The sequence below is a fragment of the Bemisia tabaci genome, chromosome 2 (genome assembly GCF_918797505.1).
Source record: "Bemisia tabaci chromosome 2, PGI_BMITA_v3".
NCBI lineage: Eukaryota > Metazoa > Arthropoda > Insecta > Hemiptera > Aleyrodidae > Bemisia > Bemisia tabaci.
The window spans coordinates 50484768-50512320 of NC_092794.1; the positions used below are offsets into that span (position 1 = coordinate 50484768).

Genomic DNA, 27553 nt, shown 5'->3' on the forward strand with positions numbered 1-27553 from the left:
CCTTAGTATATTTAAGCACGGTGAAAGAACCACCAAAATTCGTTCCCTGCACTGAATTTTCGATCATTGAAAAATTTGATTAATGGATCTATCAACCATTCGAAAAACTCCAGGTCGAAAAAGTAGTACCTCATCGGGAATTAAAACCCGTTGCAGCGGAGATAGGAATTTTTCGACTCGTTGGATACTTTAAGCCCGCGGTGGAGGACTGGAGGTGGATCCGTGAAGTATCGAACGGCAACGCTGACACCGCGCCAAGCGCCGGAGGCCAAGAGACATGGCCGCGCTCTGAGGATGAACCCCCCTCGGGGCCCTGAAAAAATACTCCTCCGCCGTCCCCCCCGTCCCCGCGTCGCCCCGCTTTGTGGAGTCCTTTCAGTTACCTTTTTTGGGATTCCACGATGTGCATACATTAAATCGTCGTCTCGGTAGTGAGACTCGCCCCCGGCTAGTTCGCGAGGTGTGGTTCTCTCCCGCCCCACTCTTCACCCCTAACGGACCCCTCCCCCCCTCCTCCGGCCAGCCCGTGGCCGTGACGTCGGTCCTGTTGCCAGTCCTGCGTTTCAGTCGTTTTCCCCATGTGGCCAGGTTGTGCGATGATAATTGGATATTTTATATGGGAAGATTCCTGCGAGTGGATCGCTGGGATTGATAGACAAAGCGATAGACAAAGAAGACGAAGGGGAAATGGAGCTATTTTATCGGTTTAAACGGGTAGTTGTCATAGACTATGGGGAAAAGTGGATTAACCCGGGGGTCCCTCGGAGATTGCCGATGCTCTTAGTCGATTACTCATACTTATTTTTTTGTTTGTTGCAACAACCCACATCTATCAGTAGGATCGCTCCATTTTCTCTTTGTATCCTTTGTCTTTCGCCTTGTTCATCGATTATCATAATCAGCCCGCAAAAGTGCTGATTATTTACCCCTATTTGGCACCGCTGCGGTTTTCCTCGTATCGTGATCAAAAACTATAACTATAAAGAGTTTTAAAACCGTGCATACAGATGGCTCCGCGCACCGAGAAAAATAGGAGTCGATACGAAAAATTGACTTCATTTTACAATAAAGAACTACTATTGCTAATCCGTAAAAACACGTATGGGCAGGGGAATCAAATGACTCATAAGTTGTTTCTAAACTGAGCCAGAGATTGTAGTTCATATTTTGTTAAACGTTGTCTAGATGTGCCATTACTTTCATCATACAGATAGGTGCTTTTATGGCTGAGCCAAAAATAATAGCTCCTTGATTGCGAAATTAAGTCCAAATAATTCAAGTCAGCGTAATTTGAAAGGAAAAATCCAAGTGGAAGTTTCTTATGAAGGTCAGGGAATTGGAAAATCAATAAGTTATGGAAACCCTTGTATAAAGGCCAAGTGCAAAGTAACAGAAAAAAATGCACATTTGCAAGGAAACTTTCATTTTTATAAAACTTAAAACAGGCCTCGAGCTTTTCGGCGTGTTATTATAAGGTGAATTTCGACTTTTTTTATCCATAAAGCTCCTCATTTTTTTCTCGTCAGTTCTGAGTCTCAAAATTCGTTATCCTTTCAAATTGTTATCCTCTCAAAAAAATCTATTTTTCGAACGAGAAGTAACTTATGAATATCACTAAAAAATGTCGCTAACGCTGCATGTTTCTTCTCGAAGGTACAGCTGAGAGGAGCCTAAAATAAAACCCATTATTGTTCGTTCTCACATCAACGAGTCGAAGCATTCCTGTCCCTGTTGAATTGTATGTCAACAGCCGCAGGAGAATCGATAATGAAGCTGGAAATAGAGACATTTCTCGAGGGACAATTGTAATTTTAACTCTGCAAACAGTCTCTCACGTGAAATACTACTCATTCATTTATTTATGATGTTGTGCTCCATTGTTGTCCTAGTTTTCAGTGATTTTTAGTGTTATTTTTTGACTGGTCCTCAAACGTTCCCAAAATTCAATATTTTTTCAACGATAGGCCTTTCAAGAAATTAATGATGTCTATAATGATATTGCTTTTATGAAATCTGCTTCTAGACTGAGTCACATTTACCAAAAAATCGACAGGAATCAAGATATTTTTGAAGAAAAAAAACCCCAAAACATAGAAAAAAAATCAATTACTTGTAAGGCAACACATTGGGCTGAATTTTTGTACGTAAAGTTCAAATTTGGATTCAGCGACCCAACATATATAAGAATCAATAGCTAGACCTCATTATCCATTCGACGTCAGCTAGATCCATTCTCAGCCTTAAAGTGCAAGTGCCGTGACTACTGGACTCTGCTGATACATCAAAAAGTCCTTTACAATGTTAGCAGTCTCCTTTCTCCCGTCATTTCAAATCTCAGGACTTGTCGTAGTATAAAATGTCTCACGAGTACATAAAGTCATAAAAATGAAAACAAAATGGTCGGAACAATCAAAAAAATAATACATAGTTGAGAAAGCTGCACCACTCTCACGCATATGAGTGATCATTGCCCAGATATATTTGCCCCGATAGGCAAGTTTCTTTAGATTCTTGTAAAGACTTTCTGGAATAGTGATAATTGCACCATATATGGCGATGATGAAAAGTCTGATGTGGTAACTATACAGATTCCAAAATCTTCATTTTAGCTGCGAGCGGCTAATACTATGCCATTTTTCTTCATGCTTCAATAATATTCTCTGTCTGGTGTTGTTGAAAATCGACGGCAGAAGTCGAAAAATGTATAGGGTCAGTGATCTTGTCATGGATACTAAGCCCCCTATAGACTAATAAATCTCAGGTCAAAAAACAAGAATTTAACAATACGCACATAGAAAAAATGGTAATTTTTTTTAGAATTATTTCAGTTTCCATTCCTTTCTTTTGACCTAGGAATCTGCAGCCACCTAAAGACTTATGGACCACATTTTGCAATATGAGGAACCACTATTGCTGGCTCATTTTAAAAACAACATACATGCCATTGGTTTCCCGATGCAGGAAAGAGCTTTTACAGGAGAGCCAGAGGTAGTGGTTCCTTATTGCCTAATGTAATCCACATGTGGATAAAAAAATCGTCTCATTCAGCACGAAAGCAAACTTAAAAATAAACTTACTTTAAAATAACTTTAAAATACTTAAAAATAAAATAATACTTACTTAAAAACGTTTACGGCTTTACTTTAAAATAATTTTAGAAATATTTTTGGATTTTCGGGTGGTGGGGGGTCCGGTCGGAAAGAACGATTGAGCCGGCAACAGATGCCGAGCCGGTCGCCGTGACTTTAAGTCGGCGCAACTACGACTGGGATTGTGACAAGCTCGTCATTTGTAGCCGACCGGCGCGCGGCGACCGGGTTTTTGTCTCGGCGCCCCTCCTCCCCGGCGCCCTTCCTCTCGGGCCGTGCGCCCTTCCCCTGCGGCCCATTCCGCCCAGTGGCGTGACGTGAACAATCGATTGCCGATTTTTCCCCATTTGAAGCTATAGTAAAAAATCGATTATTAAGGTGTTCGCTACGAACACCCTGTTTATCGACTCTTTTCCATAGGTTTAAATGGTAGATCAATCGATATATCGCAAAGCACGCCACGTCACTGATTCCGCCGCGTTCGGCGAGCCCGACAGCCGGCTCCGGCGACCGGCGCTGGCGCTGGTGGGCGCGCATTGTTCGCTTCCCTGATTGTGTGACTTGTGTCTTCTCACTCTTGACCCATCCTCGCCTCCCCTCGGCCCTCGGGGCACCCCAACCCCCCCCCCCCCTTCTCCCCGCGACCGATGTCTACGCGTCGCGTTTCATCATCGTCCCGATCCCGAGCTCTTCGTGCGCGCCGATCCGGACGACCTCGCCAAATCGGTGGTGTTTCATGCATTTCAATCACTCGTTTCGATAAGTACCATACTACGAGGGGTGTGGTGGGCTAAACTCAGCCGGAAATTTTCGGTGAATAGAACATATTTTCGACAGGATGAGTGAAAGGGACTTTATCTTATCTTCCCAAAATCCAAAATTGAATCGTCGGAACCACTGCATAGAGGGAGAAAATCTGGACTCTCTAACACAATGCACAAGTTTGAGAGTTCAAAAATTGAGGGAGATTTAACGTCGTGATGATCTTAGTCAAACTTGAGGTTTAAGAGGAAAACTTAAAAAGTTTTTATCCGTCGTACTCGGAGACCGAAAATAATGGCCGAGTGTTACCACACTGTTACCACTGTTACCACTGTTACCCTTTAAAACTCATGGTCCAGTTTTTTACTCACAATCAGCAGAAATTAGATGTATATTGTATTGTCGGCCTCCTGTGGTATAGTAGTTTAGCGATGGTCTTATGACCAGTATATCTCGGGTTCGACTCCAGGCCAGGGACCTGAGTTGATGGTCTCGGGCAATGGTCACCTGGGGCGGGGTATTAAGTGTGGGACTAGCCGCGTGGACTACACTTGAAAGATAGAAAAAAAATCCTAGAAAATTTGGCTTGTACCTTAATCTAAGGTCCCTCTTTCCATGAACGGTCTTATATGAGCTTCTCAACTATATTGTATCGATGGTTCTCGACGTAGTATTCATAATAAACAAAAGAGAGCTGAATTACTTGTTAAATTTATTAGAGGACTCATTTTCGAATCCATTACGCGCCCTTGGACTCCGCAGCTTTTTCAATTGAAAACAACCTTTCGTGATGTCAACAGCAATAAAGTCGATGCGTCCTCATTTTTCATAACCATGAAATGTGTAAATTCAACAAGCTCGCACGACTCGACAACGTGGCGTTGGAATTCTTTCATGACTAAACGGTTTAAGACGCGTTGAATGGGGCCAATCGGTGCCCGATAGAAATTTGAAGAGCCGCTGGGCGCCAGGAAAGGTAAACAACTTGGCCTCGAGGTTCGAATGTTTGAGCACTGATATTGACTGCTAGAGAGAGAGCTAGGCTGGAATCTATCTCCAACGGAGGAAAACTGACAAAAGGAACTTGGTGTGAAGCATAAAATGAATTAATTGACCACTAATCTTCCCGAGACAGGATTTTTGTAGCCCACTCACTCTCCTTATAGAATGAATCGAGCATATTTCCATAATATTACTTCTTGAATCATATTATACCACTGCTAATCATTATTCTCCAGTTGGGGAGGAATATATTTAGCCTACAATGACATAATGGGACAATATTGCGTACCTCTTCAAGTATTGTACAGGGTGATCCAGGGTCAAACGGCCAGACTGTAGGAGGACCCCAGACCCCAAACCCTCTCTTTAAATTGAGATTGTGATTTTTTTAGATCATTTATGAATCTAGGGCATAAAAGTACAGGGGAGTACAAATTTTCAAGAGATTTGGTTCACAGCCGTTGTCGAAATTCATTAAAAACGATTTACTTTCCGAAATTTTGGAGGGGCCGTATAGCTGCGCGCGACTGGTGTTTTGCCAATCCAAGAATTTTCAATAAATATAACAAAAATTAGTAATTTTATCAAATGACAACTTTTTTTAAAAGACGTGTTTTGTAAATTTTTAGTAAACGAATAAGTAAAAATATTGCAAAATTCCAAATCATTATTGCGGAAGAGTATATCAATTCTAATTCTGTTGTTTTTCTTATGTTTCAGGTACAATAGCAGTCACTATTCTTTGAACTTTTCCTATGAATATCGAGAAAAGGTGAGCAAAAAGTGATGATATTCAGTTTCCATTTTGTTCACACACTTAAAGGGTTCGGTAGAAATACAGCAAGGAGAAAAGTAAAACAAACGCTTTTCACTACAATTGGGCATAAATGACACCATTATAATCGATTTTAGTAAATTTTTGGATCACCCATGCTGCAAAAGTGGATATTCCTCAAATAGCCCTTGTGGCTGAATTATGATATGCATATTACATATTTACCATAGATTAAAATGAATTAAATAGAGGTATAAAGTAGTTAAATATGACTTAATTCCAAGGAAGGCTGCAGTCAGCACAAAACACAAATTCTTGAATAGGCAACTATCGCTGCACCGAGGATGCTCTCTTGCCTACCTGGTAAATTGAAGGCGATCTAGCGACATATTTAACTTTCACTCCCGAGGCCCGAGGCAAGTTCCTTTGACTGCATAAAACACAAAATTGAAGGCGGAGTATCAATACCTTCTCGTAACCGCCTCTCCCCTCTCGTATCAGTGCGTCTGATGAAAACTTCCACTGAAGCGATAACAATAATTGATTCCTGCAGAAACCTCAAAAATCACGATGACCGTATGCAAAATGGCATCTTAGAATGACTTGGCGGCTCATTTCAGAAACAACGTAAATGCCATTAGTTTCCACATATAGATAGGTGTGTCTGTGGATGAGCCAAAAATTGTAGTCCCTTATTGCCAAATGTGGTCCAAATGGACAGCGTTTAGCAGATAGGAGCCAAGCCACATCAGTTATTGCCAAATTTAACAGGATAATTTTATTTTTTACAAGAGAAAGTTTTGTGTGGATTCCTTTGAAAATTTTAAGGACTTTGTTTCGTACGATGCAGAAAACTCACTGCAATTCGCAAAAAAATCCGCACAACCGTTTTCATGTAATGGTTCGGTTGTAACTAATGTGGCTCGGTACCTATTTGCTTAGCGCGGGCCAAATGTATGGTTGGTTGGTAGGTACGTTTATGTGGGGCTTTCAACAATAACTGAGCCATTAATACCTTTGAGGAGAGATCAAAGTATGGTACAATGCCCAACTTAATATGGTAATAACTGACATGGCTAGGTACCATCCTGCTTAACGCAATCCAAATGTAGTCCAACCTTTTTGGGAAGCTCTCTCGTTGTCTCCAATGATGCCACGTAAGCCCAAGAAAGGGTTGAAGGCCCAGACTCCCTCTGCTCCTCGCTTCTTTGCCCCCGTGCAAATGATAAGTGATCGATCAGTCTGGACCGCAGCACACGACACACGACACACTTTCGGGTGATATTTCGGGCGCCGGCGGACATCTGGTTGCCAGATCGATCCGAGATCTAATCCTTCTCGTCGGACGATTGCCGCCCATTTGGCAACGTTTAGTCGCGTGGTTTACGAGCTCGCGGATTAAAGCGTTGACCTTTCGGAGGACCGACCGACCGATCAGATCCGATCCGATCGGCCCAATCGACCGCACCGGCCGGTTAAGCGCCGACCCCCCCCCCCCCCTCCCAACACGCCACCCGCTTCACTGAGAAAGGTCACTCGTGCCCATCTGACAGGACACACGCCTGCCTCCGCCCGCAGCCGCCCTGAAAAAATAACGTGTCACGGAGGTGCACCTCTAACGAGGTTGTTTACTTTTGTTCCAACGGACTTATGGATGGTGGATCTTCAGTTTTTGCGCAATGCGTTCTGGGTGCGAACGGTAAATTTCAAATTTTTATCGTTCGGTGTTTAGTATCTATATTGGGAGGGCACGGACATGTTGGTAATTTGGAGGTTAGGTCATAGAGGTTTTAGGGCCTAAAGGACAGCTAAATCCAGCCATAACTGCTGAATGCTAAAAACCGCGCAAATTGCTGTCTTGCTCGTTGCAGGCGAACTTGACAGAACGAGAAAGTGGAAGTTTCGAGCAATAAATCAAGTGTCTATGAGTCCAGGGCCGGATTAAGGGGGTGGCCACATGGGCCGCGGCCCATGGCGGCAAATTTTGCAATTTTTTTAAATGTAGGTATAAAAAAATAGGATTTAGAAAAAAAAAATTATCAATGAGAAAAGGGGACGAAATCTCTCTTTCCGGAGAGTAAAGTAATTTCTAATTTTGTCGTTTTTCGGTGATACAAGAAATAGCATCTTTAATTAGTAGAGTGAAGAGAGGAACTAAACACGAGTGGCCTGGAGCTCAACGCAAAGAGGAATGATGACGAGGACTCGAGATGAAAAAGACAAGCCCTCGGCGCGGCGATCGGCATGTAACATATATTAGCGCCTACAAGACTGCATGAGTACTTCACCCATTGCGCCAAACGCAGTGCGGTCAGGAGCGGGTAGCGTGAAACGCATAGCGCCTACAAGACTGCAGGAATACTTCACGCATTGCGCCAATCATAGTGCGATCTGCGCGGCGCAGCGGCGGAAGTTAAAATTATTAAACCCCATTTATGTTCGTTCTTTCATAATTTTTTGGTTCATTTCTTATAAATGGAGGACCTTGTCCACATAGAGATAGGTCTACGGAACTTAACTTTCGCGCAAAGTTCCGTGAAATTTTGCTAGTAGTGTTGACAGGGCTTTCGCAAAAAATGTATCCAACACGAGTAGGTAAATCCGTCAGGTAGGCGCGTGCTTGTATTTAACGAAATTTCTGAAAAGCAATAAAAAAATTGAGCTGAGCAATTTTTTTTTTTCAAAAAATGTTTTAAAACATGTTTTTCGAAAATTGCCCAGCCGTTTCAAAATATGACGCGGCGCATTAGCCAACGTTATGAAAACGGCGGATTTTGCAGTGTCCTCGTTGCGTAGCTTATTTTTTATCGGAGTGGAGCGACACGACGCTGCCCCGGGCGGAGATCAAGCTTTGAGCGCGCTGAAGATCGGATTAAAAGAGACTTTGAAGTCGCGAGATGGAGCGGCGCTGTCGTAGCCGTTTGAGCGATGCAGCCCCGCATATATCAGCCTAATTTCGCGGCGCTTAACCCGTTTATCCCCCTCCCCCGCCCCCGTCGCTCGTCCCTTGGCGCTTCGTTTTCTATCACCGGCGAAAACAACGCGAGCGGCGACATACTGCGCCGGCCTAATTTGAGTAAAAACCTAATTTTTCCACGAAAAGCACGCCGGTTTGAAGAAATTGCCCGGCGCTCGTTTACTCGGAAATCTGCCTTGCTCGGGGAAAACGTCCTATGAGCATTTAAATGTTGCCTTTTATCTTCTTGGGAAATATTTATCTCAGGAAAACTCATGAATATTTTTCCCTGAAATGTTCAGACACTTCAGATCAAATTACCTACAAAAAGTTCTGATTTTCCGAAATTTCTTTGACGAATTTTTCCAAAAATGCGAGATTGGTTAAAGAAAATTTACAACTTCTAATGGCTTATACGGCGTTGTTCCTTAGCGCAGCTTTCCAACTGTTTTCTGAGAGTTGATTGAACTTCACCGTCAAAAACGAATAGTCACTTGCCCAGAAATTCTATCAGAGACAATATGCAGGGTACAGGGTATGCGAAAGTTGGACGCAAATATTTTCAGAATAGATTTTTGGGATCAAGATGAGAGAGAAATTTATTGAAAAATATTCAAAAGAGTCCGTAAAAATTCATATTTTAGCATATATGGTAACGTCAACGTCTAAAGGTTCTGACGGCGTGCGGTGTTTCTTTTCATCAGCACTGCAGTATAGATCTTAACTATCTCTACACCGAGAATATTTTGCGAGTCCTAAATGCCTGCAACATAGGAAAGGAAATGTTCATTTCTGTGCCAACGATCACTGAAACATTCCTAAATTCGTATTTAAGTGTTTAACTGATTCTTTCGCTCATATTCAGAAGCATCGCTCGGTCAATTATTAGTACATACACCGTCAAAAAATCGAGGAGTTAAATTCGGTGCCGGAGTCTATACAGCGCCCAAAAACTCCAAGTGATATGAATGCGAAGTGAAATTAACACCATAAAAGCGTAGGACTTTCCACAAGATGAATAGATTCCTCTCCGTTATAGTGTAAGTCATTCCGTAAGGAGAATAAATTCTGCTCCGCATCCATATCACTAGGGGTTTTTGGGCGCAGTATAGACTCCGACACAGAATTTCACTCCAAAATGTCTAAACTAATCTGCGTGTAAAAACTAATGACATACACGTTTAATCTAAAATAAGTCGGCAATAGTAGTTCTTTATTGCAAACTGTAATCTAATTGTCAACACTATTGTAAGACTCAGAAACGTTTCAGAGACACGAGTTAATTGTCAACCAGAGCGCTGTGAGAATCCAGATCCACTGCCACGGTTTTCAACCGAACGCGCCTTCAATTTTGGTGATACTCTACGCATTGTCGTGGAGTTAGTTTAGTTGCGTGACCTAACCGAACCCAGTTAAAATCGACTCTCTTCAGTACACCGAAAAAAAGAAAGGAAAAAATAAAAACTAATGACATACACGTTTAGTCTAAAATAAGTCGGCAATAGTAGTTCTTTATTGCAAACTTTAATCTAATTGTCAACACTATTGTAAGACCCAGAGACGTTTCAGAGACACGAGTTAATTTTCAACCAGAGCGCTGTGAGAATCCACTGCCACGGTTTTCAACAGAACGCGCCTTCAATTTTGGTGATACTCTACGCATTGTCGTGGAGTTAGTTTAGTTACGTAACCTAACCGAACCCAGTTGAAATCGACTCTCTTCAATATACCGAAAAAAAGGAAGAGAAAAATACGCCGCTGTTCATTTTGCAAGTTAGATGAATTTGTTGTTTTAAAGAAGAGGACCGTTGTTTTGAAGAAGAAGACCGTTGTTTTGAAGAAGACTTGATTTTGAAAATTCTCTACTGACGTTACTAACGTAAGAACTACGTTACTTTTCTTCTCGGTAACACGGCAGCTTAATTAAAATCTTTCCAAATTCGAGCTAGTAGAGCCGATGAAGTGCATGCAGGATGCACGGTGCACGATGCGCGCTCACTGCTCAGTGACACGTGTCTGAAACGCATCGCGCTTGACGTTGATAGGTAATCAAGCCCGAGTCTGACGAAGATTGGGGGTTGCATGAAAGCGCGGCCAATTTCGTCATGTCGTTGCGCCGGGAAGTATACCTATCGCGGCTCCATTTTCGCCGGTAATTCAAGCTCACTTATCAGAGCTTTATTTCGTGGTTTGCGCGGGTTGTCAGATGCGGCTGAAAAAGCAGGAGCTCGCTGAAAAAAAGTGCTCGGCTCAGTGATGCCTAATGTGCGACAGCACGTATCTCCGTTGCGGTTTTCGAAATGTCCGCCCCTTGTTTTTTTTTTTGAAGAGAAATAAGTCAGCTTTATTGCTTGAAATTCATACAGAGTATATACACTAATAGAGAAGAAAAATGAAGGAAGTTTGAAAAAAATTACGTTGACTAAGTAAAAAATAAAGTATGACTAGAAGTCTGCTACGTCAAATTTTACGTTGATTGCATTTACGTACGTGATTGCAAATCTCGCACCTTAACCATCGATGATGATTCTCGACACCCCATGGTTGGTCACTAAAATATCTAATTACAAGAGAAGTATTTAAATACTCCTTTGGCTATCACTTAGTGTGCCTTTATGCCTTTAATCAAACAATGTGTCCGTCACGCGCAAGAGATAAAGCCGTGTGAACAGATATATTTGCCACACAAATTTCAGTGATTGTCGAATTATTCGCACTCAAATTTGATTAGAGGTAAAATGACGCGAAAATTTGAAATCCTTTTCGTGCAATTTGAACCACTAAGTTACCACAAGTTGCGCCGTCGCTAGTTTCGAATTCCATACATGGTGACTGGAAACTGCCCTCACACAATTTGAAAAAAATGTTTTAAACTACGCAAATTGACTTTAAGGAGTATATTTCAGACTTTTTTCATGTTCCCATCATGATTTTTATGTCATTTTACTTCCTCAGAGGCTGTTCGTGGCTGTATCCCTTGCGTGAAACAGACTCATTCCAAAGACTTACCAGAAGTTCATCTCATCCGGTTTTTTCAATGGGAAAACTTACAAAATTTGAGGTGTTCCAACGCTGTTAGAACTGCTTTTCCGACGCTGCCGTGTCATACTTAAAATTCACCCTTTTCGCTGTTTCTATGTGATGCCGCAAGAGTTTTTCTGGAAGTCTGACAGCTGCGCCTTACGTCCTACTCGCGGTTTCCATGTGATCGTTTCCCATTAGCTCACCATGCGCCTCAAATTTTCGGCTCCCTAATTTGTTGAGAAAAACGGAGCGGAAGACAAGATGGGTACGTCGAGTTGATAAGGCTCCCATCCCTGGGGCTTATTTTATAATTAAAAAAGGAACTCACTTGGGTTTGATAGCAATTTTAAATACATCACCATGAATCTGATCGCACAATTGAAGCAGCTGACAGACCTTCAATGCCTCAAAAGTCAAGTTTCACAGTAGAGGAGCTTTGCGCAATAAGCAAGGTATGAAATCCATGTCCGAAGTGCGAATTCGTGTTTTTCCGTTGGCGACGTTGCGTTGCAGATTTCCTGTCATATTGATAGCTAAAGTGCCAAACCACGTATCTCCATTGCGGTGTTCCAAAATGACCGCTTCTATCTTATTCCTCAAAGAGAAATTAGCCAAATTCATTCCTTTAAATTTACACGGAATATTCTGCTATTTCAAAGGAACAATATAGTATGACAGGAAATCTGGATCGTCACAAACTGACATGCGCGGCGTGGTTTCGCACTTTGGTCATCGATGTACTTCATTTTTCTTCAGAAAATCAGGTGAAGGAAATTCTCGTATACCACGGTAATTTTCCTTATTTGCCACCAGAATATTCTGTATGAATAGTAAGCAATAAAGTTGGCTTGTTTATTCCGAAAAAATTAAACAGAAGGAGGAATTTTGAAACATCGCAATGGAGACACGTGGGGATATACTTACCGGATATTACTACCGGAGCGACTTTCAGGGCATGAAGCATCCTTTGGAGGATGTATGGACGGATCTAGATCGTAAATTAATATCATCGTAAATTTGTCAACAATGGAGGATACTGTTGACTTTTGGGCAACTCATCTAGGCCCAGCGCAGCGCGAGCTCGGAATTGGGCGGACGGCCGGCCGGACAACTAATTACTGGCCGACTTGTCGTATGAGATCCAATAATGAGAGCTTTAAAGTTTCGTTTGCTCGCCGCATCGCGTTGCTCCGGGGAGTCGTCGCATAGCGTTTGCCAAATTTCCTCCGAAAACACTTAATTAAAGGAAGACCGAGCCGCGAGGATCCGGAAATCTGGCTGCGCCGCCGCTGCGATTGGTAATAAGGCCCGCTAAATAAATTGAGTGCTAATTATGTGATATCAGTGGCTTTCCCGCGGCCATGCACCTTCGCGGAAATTGCCGAAATTTTCAATGGGGTCCCCCGGGCAAGTGTTATCACCGCGCAGTCAGTGCAAATAACCGATAATTCTGGGAGATTTTGGGGGTTCTAATGAAGCTGCCGTTACGTGATTGTTTTGTTCTTTGTCGAAAAGTAGCTAAAAACACTAGGGGGAGGATTCTCTCCGAAGTGGTGAATGGAGATCAAAACCGAAACTTTTCCAGGAATTCTCGATTGAAATGAGGAGCTTGGAGGATAAGGCGCGAAAATGCAGTTTTTGCTATTCAAGAAATGCTTATATAAAGCTTCAAAATTATGTTGAGCCTTTTGGCGGTAAAAAATTGATACTAACGTTTCAAATCTGCCTTCTAAGCGCTTTGTCATCCAAGCCCCTCAAATCTACTTCCCCGGTAAACTTTGACAGTTCGAAACCAGAAATGTCGAAAATATCCGATCTCTAGTGGTCCTAGGATCGTGGTCAACGCGTTGCATTTCTAGACCGGCCGCACAATTCGATTGTGGAGTAGGGAAACTGCGGGCTGATTGTTGAAATCGATAGACAAAGCGATAGACCATGAAGATGTGAGGAATATAGAGCAATCCTGTTGGTTGAAATGGATGGTTCTTTTAAACTGAGGGGGTAAATGATGGACTACCTATCGGGTCTCTTGTGGGTTGCCGTCAGTTAGTCTATTAGTCACATCCTTTGTCCAATGCAACCACCCGCTTCCACCAATAAGATCACTCCGTTTTCTCTTTGTCTTCTTTGTCTATCGCTTTGTCCATCAATTCCGAAAACGAGCTCTCAGTATAGCTACGGCAACGTTGGCTGTACGAAATGCTCCAAGTCCCCGTGCATCGGGCGTTTGTAGCGCGGGGGCGGGAGGGGGGGCGGCTAAATGTTACAAATACGTGTGAAACTTTAAAAGTTGGGAGCGTGGTCGGGTCCGGTCGGGTCCGCTGTTGGAGCCGCGGGTGCAATACTGCCGTGCTAAGGAAGGACGTCGTATGAGCCTTCAGACGTTGCCAAATTTCCGTAGGCAAATCTCTAATTTTCCGGACACTTTGTTAATATTTTGCCTCCGATTTTCCGGAGGATTTTGTTCGTAATTTGACCTAAATGGTCTGAAAATTTCAAGGAAAAATATTCATTAGTTTTTTCTCAAATGAGTATTTTCCGAGAGGAAATTTGGCAACATTCGAATGCATATATGGCGTTTTTCCTTAGCATAGCAGAATAGTCGAAGTCGGGACCGGGGCCGAAGAGGGACTTTTTCTCACGGGGTCGGAGGTTGAGCCATCTCCACACACGTATTAACATGAGTGCCCCGAGGCCCGCTCCACTATTACCAGTGCTATACGGGGAAATGGACGGATTCTTGCCAGATGGTCCTTAAAAAATTAAGACTTTCCCACACTTGACACTGAGTGAAAAATCCGCATTTTATCAGACGGCCTGGCAACCTCGGATGGATGCATGTGCAGGATAGGAAAACGTGAGTCCAACGCGGCCCGTTCCCGTCCACGACGACCGCTGGACCAGCCACGAAATCGGGCGCCGCAAAGTGTGATGGAGGAGGGAAAATGGTTGTCCTGGAAAAGAAATAATGGGAAAACAGGGTGAAAGTTCCGGGAAAAGTTAGGGAGATTTTCCAAACCAATGAAAAATTAGAGAATTTCGCTGCGTAACCCGAGAACTTTTCTTCCAGCCTAAACATCTCATTTTTCAATTTCAAGAGACCTCGCGTTAAAATTTTTCGTGGAAAGAACTATAATGAGGAATCATACCGGAAATCGTGGGAATTGTATATTGAGAATCCCCAGTTTCAGGCATTTTGCCGAATTCTCTGGTAAATAGTCAAATTTTGAAGACATACCAAGTTCTGCATGGTTTTGAAAAACGTATCTTATTTTTTCAGTACTTTGAATGGAAAAATTGATCAAAATAGCAGTTTGTCTCCAATTTGACTGTTAAAAACTTTCTACGCCATTTTTTCCGGACAATTTTAGAAAATGACCCGTATTCTTTGAAAAACTGAAAAATTTGAGAAAGAATCATCGTTTCCCGGACAGAAGAACGTAACTTAATTTCAAGGTTGCAAAATTGACTAAAAATATTCAATTCTTTACAAAGATGTAAAGTGCAATTTTCGTCCAACTCCAAAATGTGTCTGATTTTTGCATCAAAGGAGATGAGCTAACAGTGAAATCTTCAGTCAGATATGCCCAAGATTCTAAAATTAAAATTGCAATTTGCGAGGGGAAATTTGGCAACCTTGAAATGTAGTCACACTCTTTCGTGAGAGAAACTACGGAGTACGTCTGTATAACATGTATTTTTTTTTTAAAATTCCAATTATTTGGAGATAGATGTTCATTCACAGCTGAGAACTCCGGAAAACATCATAGGATACGTGAACATTTAACGGAGGATATCGTGCATATGATTTCATCGAAAGTTCCGTTTCTAAATATTCGCTGGTGGGGCCGAGTGGTTAGGCGTCGACGCCCAGCGGATATGATGACGGGGGCGGACGAGGCAGTTTTACTAAATTTCACCTCGCGTTCGGATGGTCCCGTTGGGCGTGGGCCATTTCCAGCGCTCAAGTCTGCACTCACGAACTCAGCCCGAAGTTTTTGATAATGGTCCATGGCTGACCCTATGACCTTAGACCCGGGCGCCTGGAGGATCCGGATTGAGATGAATTCCCGGAGTGATAACTCGGGAAAAGATTCCGGCCACTGCCCCGCACATTCTCACTCATTCGGGGCCGTTCATGTACATTATACAACGTAAGATATTTTGGCCGACTTCTTGACTCCCTTCAACCAATGCGAAGCAACTTTTTAATTAACATGGCTGCCAAATGTAGGGAAGCTCCGGAAATATCAGGGAAAATGACGAAAATGTCAGTGAAAATGACGAAAATGTCAGGGAAAATGACAAGATCAGGGTTGCCACAGTCAGGGAATATCGGGAAACCCGGGAAATGTCAGGGAATTTTATAAAGTTAGGGAAAACCTGGTAATGTCAGGGAAAATGACGAAAATGTCAGGGAAAAATCGCCAAATCACCTTCATTTGCTCTCTCGAGTGGGTTCGACTTTTCGAACAACAAATTCTGCGAGGAAACTATTTCCAACCATGTCTTTCTAACAATCTGGCGTTTGTTCAGTTGTCTGGGAATTCTACCAAAATGTGTCGGGGAACTCAGGGAAATGTCAGGGAATTAAATTTTCCAAATTCTGTGGCAACCCTGAATAATTTCAGGGAAAATGACCTAAATGTCAGGGGAAACTTATTGAGTCACCTTTTTTCGCTGTCTACAGAGTGGGTTTGAAGTTTCAAACAACAATGGAAACTACTTGGGCGGTTTCTTGCCTCGAAAAGAACCGTTCCGTGGGACTCCATGGGGTCAGCAACTCGAAAGACAGCATGTTCTCGTTCTGATTTGCAAGAACCAAAAACTGCAATGTCAATCGAATGTAGATCCGCGGCATTCGCTCGGATTCAAACGCGATTTTTCAAGTTGGTAGCTCTGAGCTTCCTCTATTCAAATAGGCGAAAAACAATCGATTCATTTATTTCAATATATGCAAAGCAAATCGATATTCACAGAGGCACGCTGTTCCATCTACAATCGATCATCTACAACGGATTCAAAGGGAGGAAAAACTTTTTTACCAATTTCCGGGCATCGTTACTGCGATGCAGTACTTCCGAGAGGCTCTTAAAGTGGCCATTGTTCACTCCGGACAGGATCATACGGACATATTTATGCAAAAAGGAAGTTTGTGTATAGGGTTTGCATGCAACATAGTTCTTTTTAGCATAAATACGTCCATATCGAAGGAGGTCGTATGGATCAGAATTATATTAGATGTACACACTGGACCATCTCCTCAGCTATTCCAAACGTTATCAGTTTCTGATATCGCGGGAGAACCGTCAAGGCTGAAATATCGCAACTCTCGGCAGATTCTCTCGGCGGTGCGCGGTTACTGCAGGATTTCAGCCTATTATGATCAACTGTCTTATTCAACTATAATCGCGTAATAATTGTATTCCGGATGTTCGGATGCAGAAGGAATCGGAAATTTACCCTACTGTTGCCGTTTTTACCCCTTTTACTTCAGTGTTCGGTATAATGGGCCACTAGACGAGGTCTGAACTAGGAAAAGTCTCTTCATCTCTTCAAAATCTTACGTAGAAGATTCACACAACGGAACACTGAAAAAAAGAAGATGGGGTTTAGTCCCAACTTGGACATTTTCAATCAATGTTGGTAGTGCCACAATTATAATTAGGTTACGAACCCAAATGTTGCGTTACTACCAATATTTGAGTTGGGGTACTACCTATATAACTAAATTGAAAATATCCAAATCATCTAAAAAATTGGGGGCATCTCCACAATTTTACGGTATAACCCCCAAAACTTTTTTCTGTGAAAGTTTGGAAGTCACCTCCTGAAGTATCGCGGGCATATTTGTCAGGAGCCTTTTCACAGTGTACTGAACGCGGCAAAACTAAACCAGTTTTTTTCTGGCGAGCAGTCGCGAGAGAAAGGTCATGGCGGCCAAACCCTTTACAAATGCAACCATTGAATTACAACACCCGACGTTTTGAAAACCAAGTCGCCTTGCAACCAATCAAAAGTCTCTGTAAGCTTCGGGGTGTATGAATGAGGTAACGTCAACCTTTATATTTTAAGAAAAGGACACGAATTGAAAACGGAGGGGGAAAAAAGAAACAATATTTCCGGTCAAAATTTCTGATTTTGACAGTTTAAGGTCTTGAGTAACGTTTCCATACTCCAGAAGTATGTGTCCGCTCGTAGGAACTATGAAGTTTATCACTCTTTGGTAATTTTCGGAGGAGTGACTTAAACGCAAGACTGTGAAGAACAACTTGCAAGATCCAGTAGTGTATCTTGGCTGATAATGAGAGACAAAGGCTGATATGAATGGTGGCTGTCGACGTAATGGGGATAACATATCAGAATAAAGGAGACTTCCAGTGTTTTCAACGAGTAACTGCTAATATCTGAAAATTTCAAATGAAAATATGCGTAACTTTCTTCCAAAATTTACATTTTATCAGGGGAAATTTAGCAACGTCCGAATATTCGTACGGCCTTTTCCCTTAGCACGGTGCGGTGGAGCAGAGAAGAGAGGGAGTTTGCCCCATCTGCACCTCGTTCACCTAGCCAGAAGTCCTCCAGAAAAGGGCACCATGAACGGTGACACAGCTTTCGTTACAGTGCGAAATGAATTATGCCGCTTTGATATCGGGCCAAATATGACGTCTCGAATGAGCACGAGCAGCTTTTTGAGCGCACGAATTTCTCCGAATCCACCTTGTTAGATTTCGCTCCTCTTTTTCATGGCACCACGTTTGGAAGTATTTAAATCAAAATGAACTGTAGAAACTCTGGCAAGAGCCCTGAGATTTTTAAGAATACACACATAACAAGGCTCATGTCTGAATGAATATAGTTCCTTTTGATTAATGCGCTCATTTTGCAGAAAGGAGCCCCTATTTCTCGCCCTCATTAAAGCATCGATCTAGTCAGTGGTCTGAGTATTGGAATTGATTGACAGACCAATAGTCAAAAAAGCTGGAGGGATAATGGAGAGATCCAGTGGGTAGAAGAGGGTGATTTCCGCAAAAATAGAGGTAGGGTTAAGACTCAACTTGGAATTTTCCAATTAATTGTATTTTAAAAAGAAGAGAAATTTCTACTAGATGGCGTAGGAATTGTAAAATCGAAGGGTTGTTTCGTTCACGTCGAAAGGTCAGGAATTTTTTTTAAGGAATCTGAAAAAAGTTTCCTAACTTTTTCCCAGCTTCCCTAATTTTCCAAAATTACGACTGCCCTGCTAGCTGAACATCGAAATTGGTAGACCAAGCGACAGCTAAAAAAGAAAAAGGGATCCTACAGATTGAAACAGATGGTGTAAAGAGACCAAGGGTAAAATAATTGGCTTACTCTAGGTTCTCCCATGGGTTCCTGTTTAATTGGTCTATTACTCACCTCCTTCGTTCATCACAACCATCCGCTTCCACCAATAGGATCGCTCCATCCATTTTTCCTTGGTCCCCTTGTCTATCGCTTTGTCTACCAAGTTCAATCACAATAATCATCCCGCTGAACGCAACACGGGAGGAAAGAAGGCAACGTGAACCGCAGAAGAATCCCAGTTGAATCCGTCCAATTTATCTCTTTCAATGACAAAACATTCATTGAGGAGGCTGGACGGGGGGGGGGGGGGGGGGGGGGTTTGTTGTCGTCCGATTAGGATCCTACATGACGTTGCACTCGGACTGCGATAGTGTCACACGAGCCACCGGTTACACCCATCTCCTCTTGAATAAGCATTTCTCGTCGAGGGCAGTCGGGGATATTGAAATGAAGCCGGCCGAAATGCATTATGGCAGCGCACGCCACTAACTTAATCCCGACCACGTGACCCGGAGCGCAGGATAATGCACCCATTGCACCCCGTTGCAAGTCAGGAAAAGTTAGCCAACGCGACGTCACCGAGCCTTGCGTCACTCAATGCTATAGAAAAACGTCGCGTAGACGTCCGGGCGTCGCCAAATTTCTCACGATAAAATCCGGATCTCTTCGACTGTTCACGTATGTCAGTGGACATTCACTAACATACGCTTTATTTTTTCGACATAACCGCGACGTTATAAGTTTAGAAAAGCTGTTTTAAGTGCCGTGCATATCTGTTATTATTTTTATTTTTCATTTTACATTGAAAAGGTACTTGAAAATACTTGTACGACATTGGGTCTTATTATATGATGAGGGTACCGCTTGGTGTTCGAAGTTCGGTTTCCTTGCGTTTTTTTCAAAAATATCAAATTTTTTTATGAATTTGTGTACTTTTTACTTTAAGCGGAAAATTGGCTGTTTTCCCCCTTCTCATGTGCCATATCTCACAATGATTCCCTCTATCACACATTCAAAGGGGGAAAAAAGCGAAGGAAAAAACTTCTAAAGCGGAGACTCGCCCAGCCGCCCTCTTCACAAATTCAGTTGCATATTAAGATTTCAAAAAAAGGGGGAAATTTTACCCCACACTGGAAAAAAAAACACATCGGATCTAGAGTCCAGACTCTTAAAAACATCGACAAGAAAAAATACTCTTGATTCAATCGGATTTTTGCTTAAATCAAGAACAAAGCCTCTTAATTTGAGCGGATTTCCTTTTGATTTAAGCTTAAATCTGATTGAATCAAGAGTATTTTTTCTTGTCAATGTTTCCAAGAGTCTGGACTCTAAATCCAATGTGTTTTTTTTTTTTTTTTTTTTTTTTTATTCTTTATTTTTTTTTCCAGTGAACCCGCAAGGTAAAGTAAAGTGATCTTTCTATCCTGTTCAAATTGTTTAAAAAAAATTTTTGGTTGAATTTAGGGGGGGAAAACGCCCCATTATCGATCCGTCCTTCGGCAACGTTGGAATGCTCATAGGGGGTTTTTCCGGTGGACAGTGAAGTTGGAGTCGGAGTCGGCCGCCCAGCGATTGTTACCGCTGCCCACACTAATAGACGTGTTCCACGTCTCGCCTCCCAACATGTCGAGCAGGAGCGAGTGGGCACACCGGGGTGTTTTGTATGCGCGCATGAAATTGAATTGAACTGCGCCTGCGCGCTGCGCCCGCGCGGGAAGAAGTCCCGTCCCCGTCCGGCCGGAGCATGCGCGCATGCGCCGCGACGCCTATTTATAAATCACGCCCGGTGGCGGGTGGCTCCCTGCTCCTTGTTTGGGCCGTGAAATGTCCAACAAATGTGTTAATACTCCGGCTCCCCCCGAGTCCGAGTGATAGAGCCAGCTCCCTCGCGTGATAATGCAACGTATTTAATTCAAATGACATCTCCTCCGGTGCCTCCCTCCCTGGTTTCTTTCGCCCGCGCGGGCATTGCCAAATCGGAAAAAAGTCTCCGAGTCTCGTCCGGGGGGCGGCGCGAGGGTGAATTCTGTCACCCACTTTGGCGCCCCGCCTCTCCTCACGAGGGTTGTTGCTTCGCGTTTTATTCCAAAATATTGGGTTTTCTTCAACTTTTAATCTTATGCTGAGAAAATGAGCTAGTGCGATAATACCATGAGAATTAATGGAATTGATGTACAGAAACATGTAGTTAAATGGCAGGAACTGAAATGGCAAATACCAAACATACCAGACTGAAGATATCTCGACTCAAAAGGGATGATAAGGTAGAAAATGTGCAAAAGATTGCTAATTTTAATGCCAATTGAGCCTTTATATTCATACATACTGGAAAGATGGTCAAAATTGCATTTTTATGGTAACGGTGACGCAACAAGGGTCAATGAACGGAGGAGGAGGAGGAGGAGGAGGAGGAATAAGAAGAAGAAGAAGAAGCAGGAGAAGAAAAGAATAAGTGGAATAAGGAGGAGACAACGAAGAATAAAAAAATATCGAGAAGAAGAAGAGGAATATGATGAGGCTGAGGATTAAGATGAGGATGAGGACGAGGACGAGGATGCTTAAGGAAAACCTATTCATAAAGACAAAAAGGAGAAAAAAAAGGAGACGACGTAGACGTAGACGGAAAAGATGACAACGATCAAAGATATGAGGAAGGAGACCGAGAAGAAGATACAGGAGAAGATGACAAAGAAAATGAGAGAGAAAAAAAGACGAAGTAAAAGAACATATGACACAAGAAAACTTTCAAAAGTTAAATAAATATGAGAGACGCTGTAAAGAGCCTCCCTAAAAAAGGGCCTTTTTTGGCCCCTGTGCCTCCTGTGAAAATATACATTTGTGCGACTGGCTTGAGCCTGGCATTATCACAAGGCGTCTCTTGCTCGGAATAAGCACGGATACGCTACGATAGTGGTAGATAATAAGGTGCCGATTTACCTCACAAGTAAAAAGCGAGAAAAAAACGGAGGAAACAGTCACCCAGTGAAAAAATTTCTCCTCCGATGGGTAATTTATTCATTTATTTCTTTTAATCATGGAAAAAATACGTATTTACACCTAACGGTGAGCTCTGTACGTCTCCTCAGTCTTTTCAAGTTTATAGCTGTTCTAAGCAAGGTTTTCACCTTTTCCCCACATTTTTTCTTTTTCCCCCCAATAGAATCGATTATTTACTGTACTTTCTGACCCAATCATGGTCGATTATCGAGACTCCTGCGAAAACAACTTTAGTCGTGACATATTTTACATTTACACCATCAGTGTTAGCATGGTAAATCCAAAATTATTTTTCTCATGCAAGAAAAATAATCCAGGGGCGGCGTGTCAAATCTGTGAGAAACAAATTAAACACCGGCACACAGTGGATCGAGTCATGGGAGAGGTCGGACAATATTTGGAAACTCTAAACGCTCAGAACTCTGTTCACTTAAGCAGTGGCGTGGCGTAAATTGCGATATATCGATTGTTATGTCATTTAAACCTATGGAAAAGGATCGATAAATAGACTGTTTGCAGCGAACACCCTGTTGCGGGGTTTAAATGACAGAACAATCGATACATCGCAATTCACGCCACGCCACTGCACACAAGACTTTTAAGTTGTATAAGTTAGTGATTCCATTGGTTTCCTTGTAAAATTTTCTTCAAGAAACACTCCTTGAAATGTAAAATGAGACGAAATAAACATCAAAATTTGCAGTTTTAGAATAAAAATCATGTGCAACCTCTCTAATTGAGTCGATCCACTGTGCGGCTGTTTGCTAGAGGACGAAGAGTCCCGAAACGGTATTCATTAGAGCTTTTAATCGTCGCGTCGTTTCGAATTAAGATTTTACCAGCTCGGGCGAAAAATTGCTCAATTTTCACTTTCCCCCGTGCAAGCGCTAAAATTAACACCGGAATCAACTGCAGCGGGCCTCGAAGGAAGCGCTGTTCTAGAATGGTATCCGACAATTTAAATTAACTCCTCGTAAGAATTTTGCAGCGTCATTATTTTTAACCGAACTTGAAGCAAGCTTAATTCTTTCGTCTTTACCACGGGTAACATTGATTTGGTAAGACGAGTCTGGGGTGCATTTAAGGTGAATCCTCAGCTTCTGCGCAATGCATTCTGGGTACGATCGATGGATTTCAAATTCTAACCATCAGGTGGATTATGTTTGAAAACTCCGAATTTTATTCTGTAAACCAATCACTGCAGAATGGTCGTGCAATTTTACTTGTGCCTCTGATTTTGAACATTCTTTTTGGAAATGGGCGAATTCTAAAATGAAAGTTTAAAATGGCTGCAAGCACGTCCGACCTTTTAGTGTGAATGCCGGTATTTACGTCTTAATTTGAGATTTCAACTTTTTAGATTTTGTTTTTAAATATCATGTTTACGAGTATAATATGTATCACAAGTAATGGGCTCAGTATATGACATCATCGGATGGTTCCATTATTTTATTTTCAGGTACAAGCATTCTTATACTGAAGGATGAATCCAACCATTTACGAATGATTCAAACAAGATAGTGCCTGCTCCACTTTTAAGAGCAGCACTTGAGTCTAAACGAAAAAGTTATTCTCTTTGTTTCATCCAGTTATCTACACGTAATAATTCTTGCTCTTATAATTAATTTTTGCGAGCTGTTAATTGCTTCCACCGAATTGAGGTACGGTCCACACTGCTGTGCTGAGGAAAAACGCCGTATCAGCCCTCAGACGTTGCCAAATTTTCTTCGATAAATTTCGAATTTTCAAAGGAATCGTGGAAAATTTTTCTTTCAATTTTTCAGAGAATTGTGCTTGCAAGTTGCGCCATACTTTGTGAAACTTCCAAGGAAAAATATTCTTAACTTTCCTAAAAAATTAATATATTATTAGGGGGAAATCGGCAACTCCTGAAGGCTCATATGGCGTTTTCTCTTAGGACGGCACAGCCGACGGAAGGTAGTTTCTTGTAAAAGTGAACATTTAATCGTCTCGTTTAAAGGCGATTAGGAGTCGAGAACATCCGAAAAATTCGCTAATTGCCTTGGCGAACCTGCGTTTGAGCGCTTTTTTTAGACAGCGTTTGGAAAGTCTGCAAAAATGTATGCGCTCCCTCCCTGCGGAGTAGAATGCAGTTTGACCAGTAGCACGTACCTCTCTGCAGAGGGCAATAAAGTCAGTACTGCCGCAGTAATCAGTGAGCAAGAGTTCCTAATTAGCTTCTGTATTTGACTTCCCAATAGTACCGTCCGCATGATTTTTACTTTCTCGCTCCTTTTCCGATTTCGTTGGTCCTCTGGCGTAAGGGCGTATCTCGATTCCGCATGAGTCGCAGAAAGTATGGATTTATATGTAAAATAGAGCTCACGTGGACATTGAGGTACGTCTTAACGTCCGAGAAGCGATGATTTTTGAACGCTATTCGGGGAGACGTAAGGTGATTTGCCCGGGGTTCTTGGCATGGTCGCACTGAAAAAAAATTCTCGGCGTTTTTACCAAGGTCCGTTGGTACCTTTACCATCTCACTTTTTTTTACCAATTATTGGTAATTTTACTAAGACAGCCTGGTAAGCTTGCCTAAAAACCGGTATTGTTTTTTTCAGGTAAGAATACCACTTTTATTGGTAATCAATTCCCGGTAACTTTGCCATTTTAGCTCGGTAATTCTACCTCAGTCGATAAAAAATATTGGCGTTTTTACCAAGGTCCAGTAAAGTTAAAGAGAAAGTTCAATAATTTTACCGAGATTTCTCGGAAAAATTACCAATTCCATAAATGGTAATTTTACCAAGAAAAAACTGGGATCAAACAGAACCCTGAAGTCTTGGTAATTTTACCCTTTTCTTAGTATATACACCGGTATTTTTTTTTAGTGCGAACTGGCGCGCGATATATCACATCGATCAAATCAAACATCGAAAAATGAGTAAATGAATTTACACTTGACTGTTGCATCTCGGCAGATTTTAACGTTTTAGCCAAAAAAGGACGATAGCCCGTGCGAACGAATCTAATGAATCATTCTCAACCGAAAATATTGCAATATTCAGAGAATTGAATGCAGAATTAATCTTGGAAAACCGTTGCATTCGATACAGAGGTCGAGAACTGGCTGATTATTTAATTTTATACGCAAAGCGATCGATAAAGGAAATTCAGGGGAACCGGCTTGATACTTTTGGTTGAAAGGGGTGGTTCTTTAATTAGACGTGGGAGGAAAACGATGGACTGGATATAGGATCTCTAGTGGGTCGCCGTTGCCTTTAGTTAGTTTCTCACTTCCTTTATTCATTACAACTACCCAATTCTACAAAAAGGATAGCTTCTTTTCCCATCTGTCTTCTTTGTCTATCGCTTTGTCTATCAATTTCAATAATCAGCCCGCAGCAGTATTGATCTCCGTCCGGCAACAGCGCCAATCTGCAAACAGACGTGCTTGCTCTAATCGGATCTGTTCATCAACGTTTATCGTTGTCATAATCACTTTTCAACAGATACCGTGAGCACTAAGCAAACGCCATAAAAGTAATGTTACTCTTAATTAGCCCCCCTCGCCCCTGTCTCTCTGTCCGATTGTAAAATCTCTTACATTCGACAAGATAAACTAAATGGAGACTGAGAGATGCCCGGTAAAAGAGTAAGTGGCGGCGCGCGGTATGTAATCGGTCCACTGCCTCAGGAAGTTGAGCACGTAAAATTTAGCTTTTTACGTCTACGTCTGGACCGTTATAGTTTTTTTAGTTTTTTTCGGATCTTAATTTGAGTATCCGATCGCCTTATTGTGCGCAATCGTGTTGAGACCCCCTCTAGAGACTTTTCATTAATTACGTTCACCGCAAAGGAACCCCTCCCTCGTATCATCTCCAACTAACCTAAATCCCAATTGCATGATTCTCCCGACAAATGGACGTATTTTTGCCGAGCGGAACTTATATGCTTTAAGACATGAGCCTTGAGACCCATAAGAATCAGGGCCGGATTTTCCTACTTGCCACCCATAAGCCGCCTGTATTTTTGCCGCCCCCTTCTCATTCGTTTTGAAACATCCATAAAAACCATCAAGTGAACGTGCCAGCGGGGGAGGGGTGCATAAGACGCGTTTACTCGTGTTGAACACATTTTTTGGGAAAGCCCTGTCAACACTACTAGCAAAAGGTCACGGAACTTCGCGCGGAAGTCAAGTTTCGTAAACCTATCTCTAATGGACAAGGCCTTCCATTTATAAGAAATGAACGAAAAAATTATGAAATAACAAACACAAAAGGTTTAATGATTTTAACTTCCGCCGCCGCGCCGCGCCGACCGCACTGTGTTTGGTGCAATGCGTGAAGTATTCACGCAGCCTTGTAGGCGCTATGCGTTTCGCGCTGACCGCAGTGACCGCACTTTTGATGCAATACGTGAAGTATTCGTGCAGTCTTGTAGGCGCCAATGTGTTACATGCCGACCGCCGCGCCGAGGGCTTCTCCTTTTCATCTCAAGTCCTCGTCATCATTTCTCCCCAAGTCGCGCCGTTCCAGGCCAAATTGAGTGTTTGGTTTCTATCTTAACTCGACTAATTAAAGGTGCTGTCTCTTCTATCACTGAAAGACGACAAAATTAGAAATTACTATTCTCTCAGGAAATGAGAGATTTTGTAGCCTTTCCTCTTTCGTAACTAATTTTTTTCTAAATCCGTTTTTTTTTTCATACCTACATTTAAAAAAAAGTGCAAAATTTGCCGCCCCCTAGATTTGCCGTCATGATCCGCGGCCCATGTGGCCACCCCCTTAATCCGGCCCTGATAAGAATAAATGCATAACAGGGCTCACGTCATAATACACATAGTTCTTTTTGGCAGAAATACGTCCAAATTATTTTACGCCTAGCTGGACCCTTTTCCTTTTTTCGTAATCAATAGGCATTTTTTGTCGATATTTCATTACTACTAGCTCTCTCACCCCCTTAATTTTCATTTTTGACCACACTTTGTCCTGCCGTTCTACTAAGCCGATCACCACGGGGTTCGCTGCTATCGGCGGGTGATAATCCTTAGATGAGCCCTTTTTATTCAGACGTCAGAAACCAATATAACCTTAGTTTTAAAAGAACATGACGAGGTTGTGAATTTTCCCATTTAAACGATATATAAGTTTATTTTTTGTCTCAAATCGTTCTAAAGATCTACCGGGCCGATTTTCATAACGTTTGCGGCTATTGATGAGAGATAATTAACTCATGGTAGGTCGCTCAGTGCCCTCTAGGGGTTGGATCGCGTAACGACCAGGCCGATTTTTTTTTTCTAAATTTTTCGAATAATGATCGGATTTTTATTCTCATCAAGCACCGAGCTTTGCTTATTCTCAACTCTTTCTCCTTTTTATGTTAATCTTGTATTTTAATTTTCTAAAAATTTTTTGCTTGCAGGAGAAAGGTCGACATCCGAGATGCGGAAGCGAAAGAACCGAAGGACCTGACGTCCTCAAGACAGATAATGCCCAATGCAACTATTAAGAAAAGGTTCGTCAATTTCAGCTTCAACCTTGTTTTTCATTTCTACTCTTCATTATGAAAAATTTTCGCAGAATCAAAAGTTGAAAAGATGCGACTTTTGTCTAGTAGAGTCAACGGATTTTAAGATATTAAGGGATAACTTTTTTTATT

General features: G+C 42.1%; 1 protein-coding gene across 3 annotated transcripts in view; it reads left to right on the forward strand.

Annotated features, from left to right (window-relative positions):
• twz (BTB/POZ domain-containing protein twz) overlaps positions 1-27553 on the forward strand; it is a 186195-nt gene that overhangs the window by 127988 nt on the left and 30654 nt on the right. For 2 of the 3 annotated variants that reach the window (XM_072297503.1, XM_019061751.2), the window contains one exon: positions 27317-27409. In XM_072297503.1, the coding sequence (XP_072153604.1) occupies positions 27317-27409 (93 nt within the window). Of the gene's footprint in view, positions 1-5593; positions 5626-27316; positions 27410-27553 lie in introns of those variants that run through there. The other variant, XM_019061750.2, reaches the window with a different exon arrangement.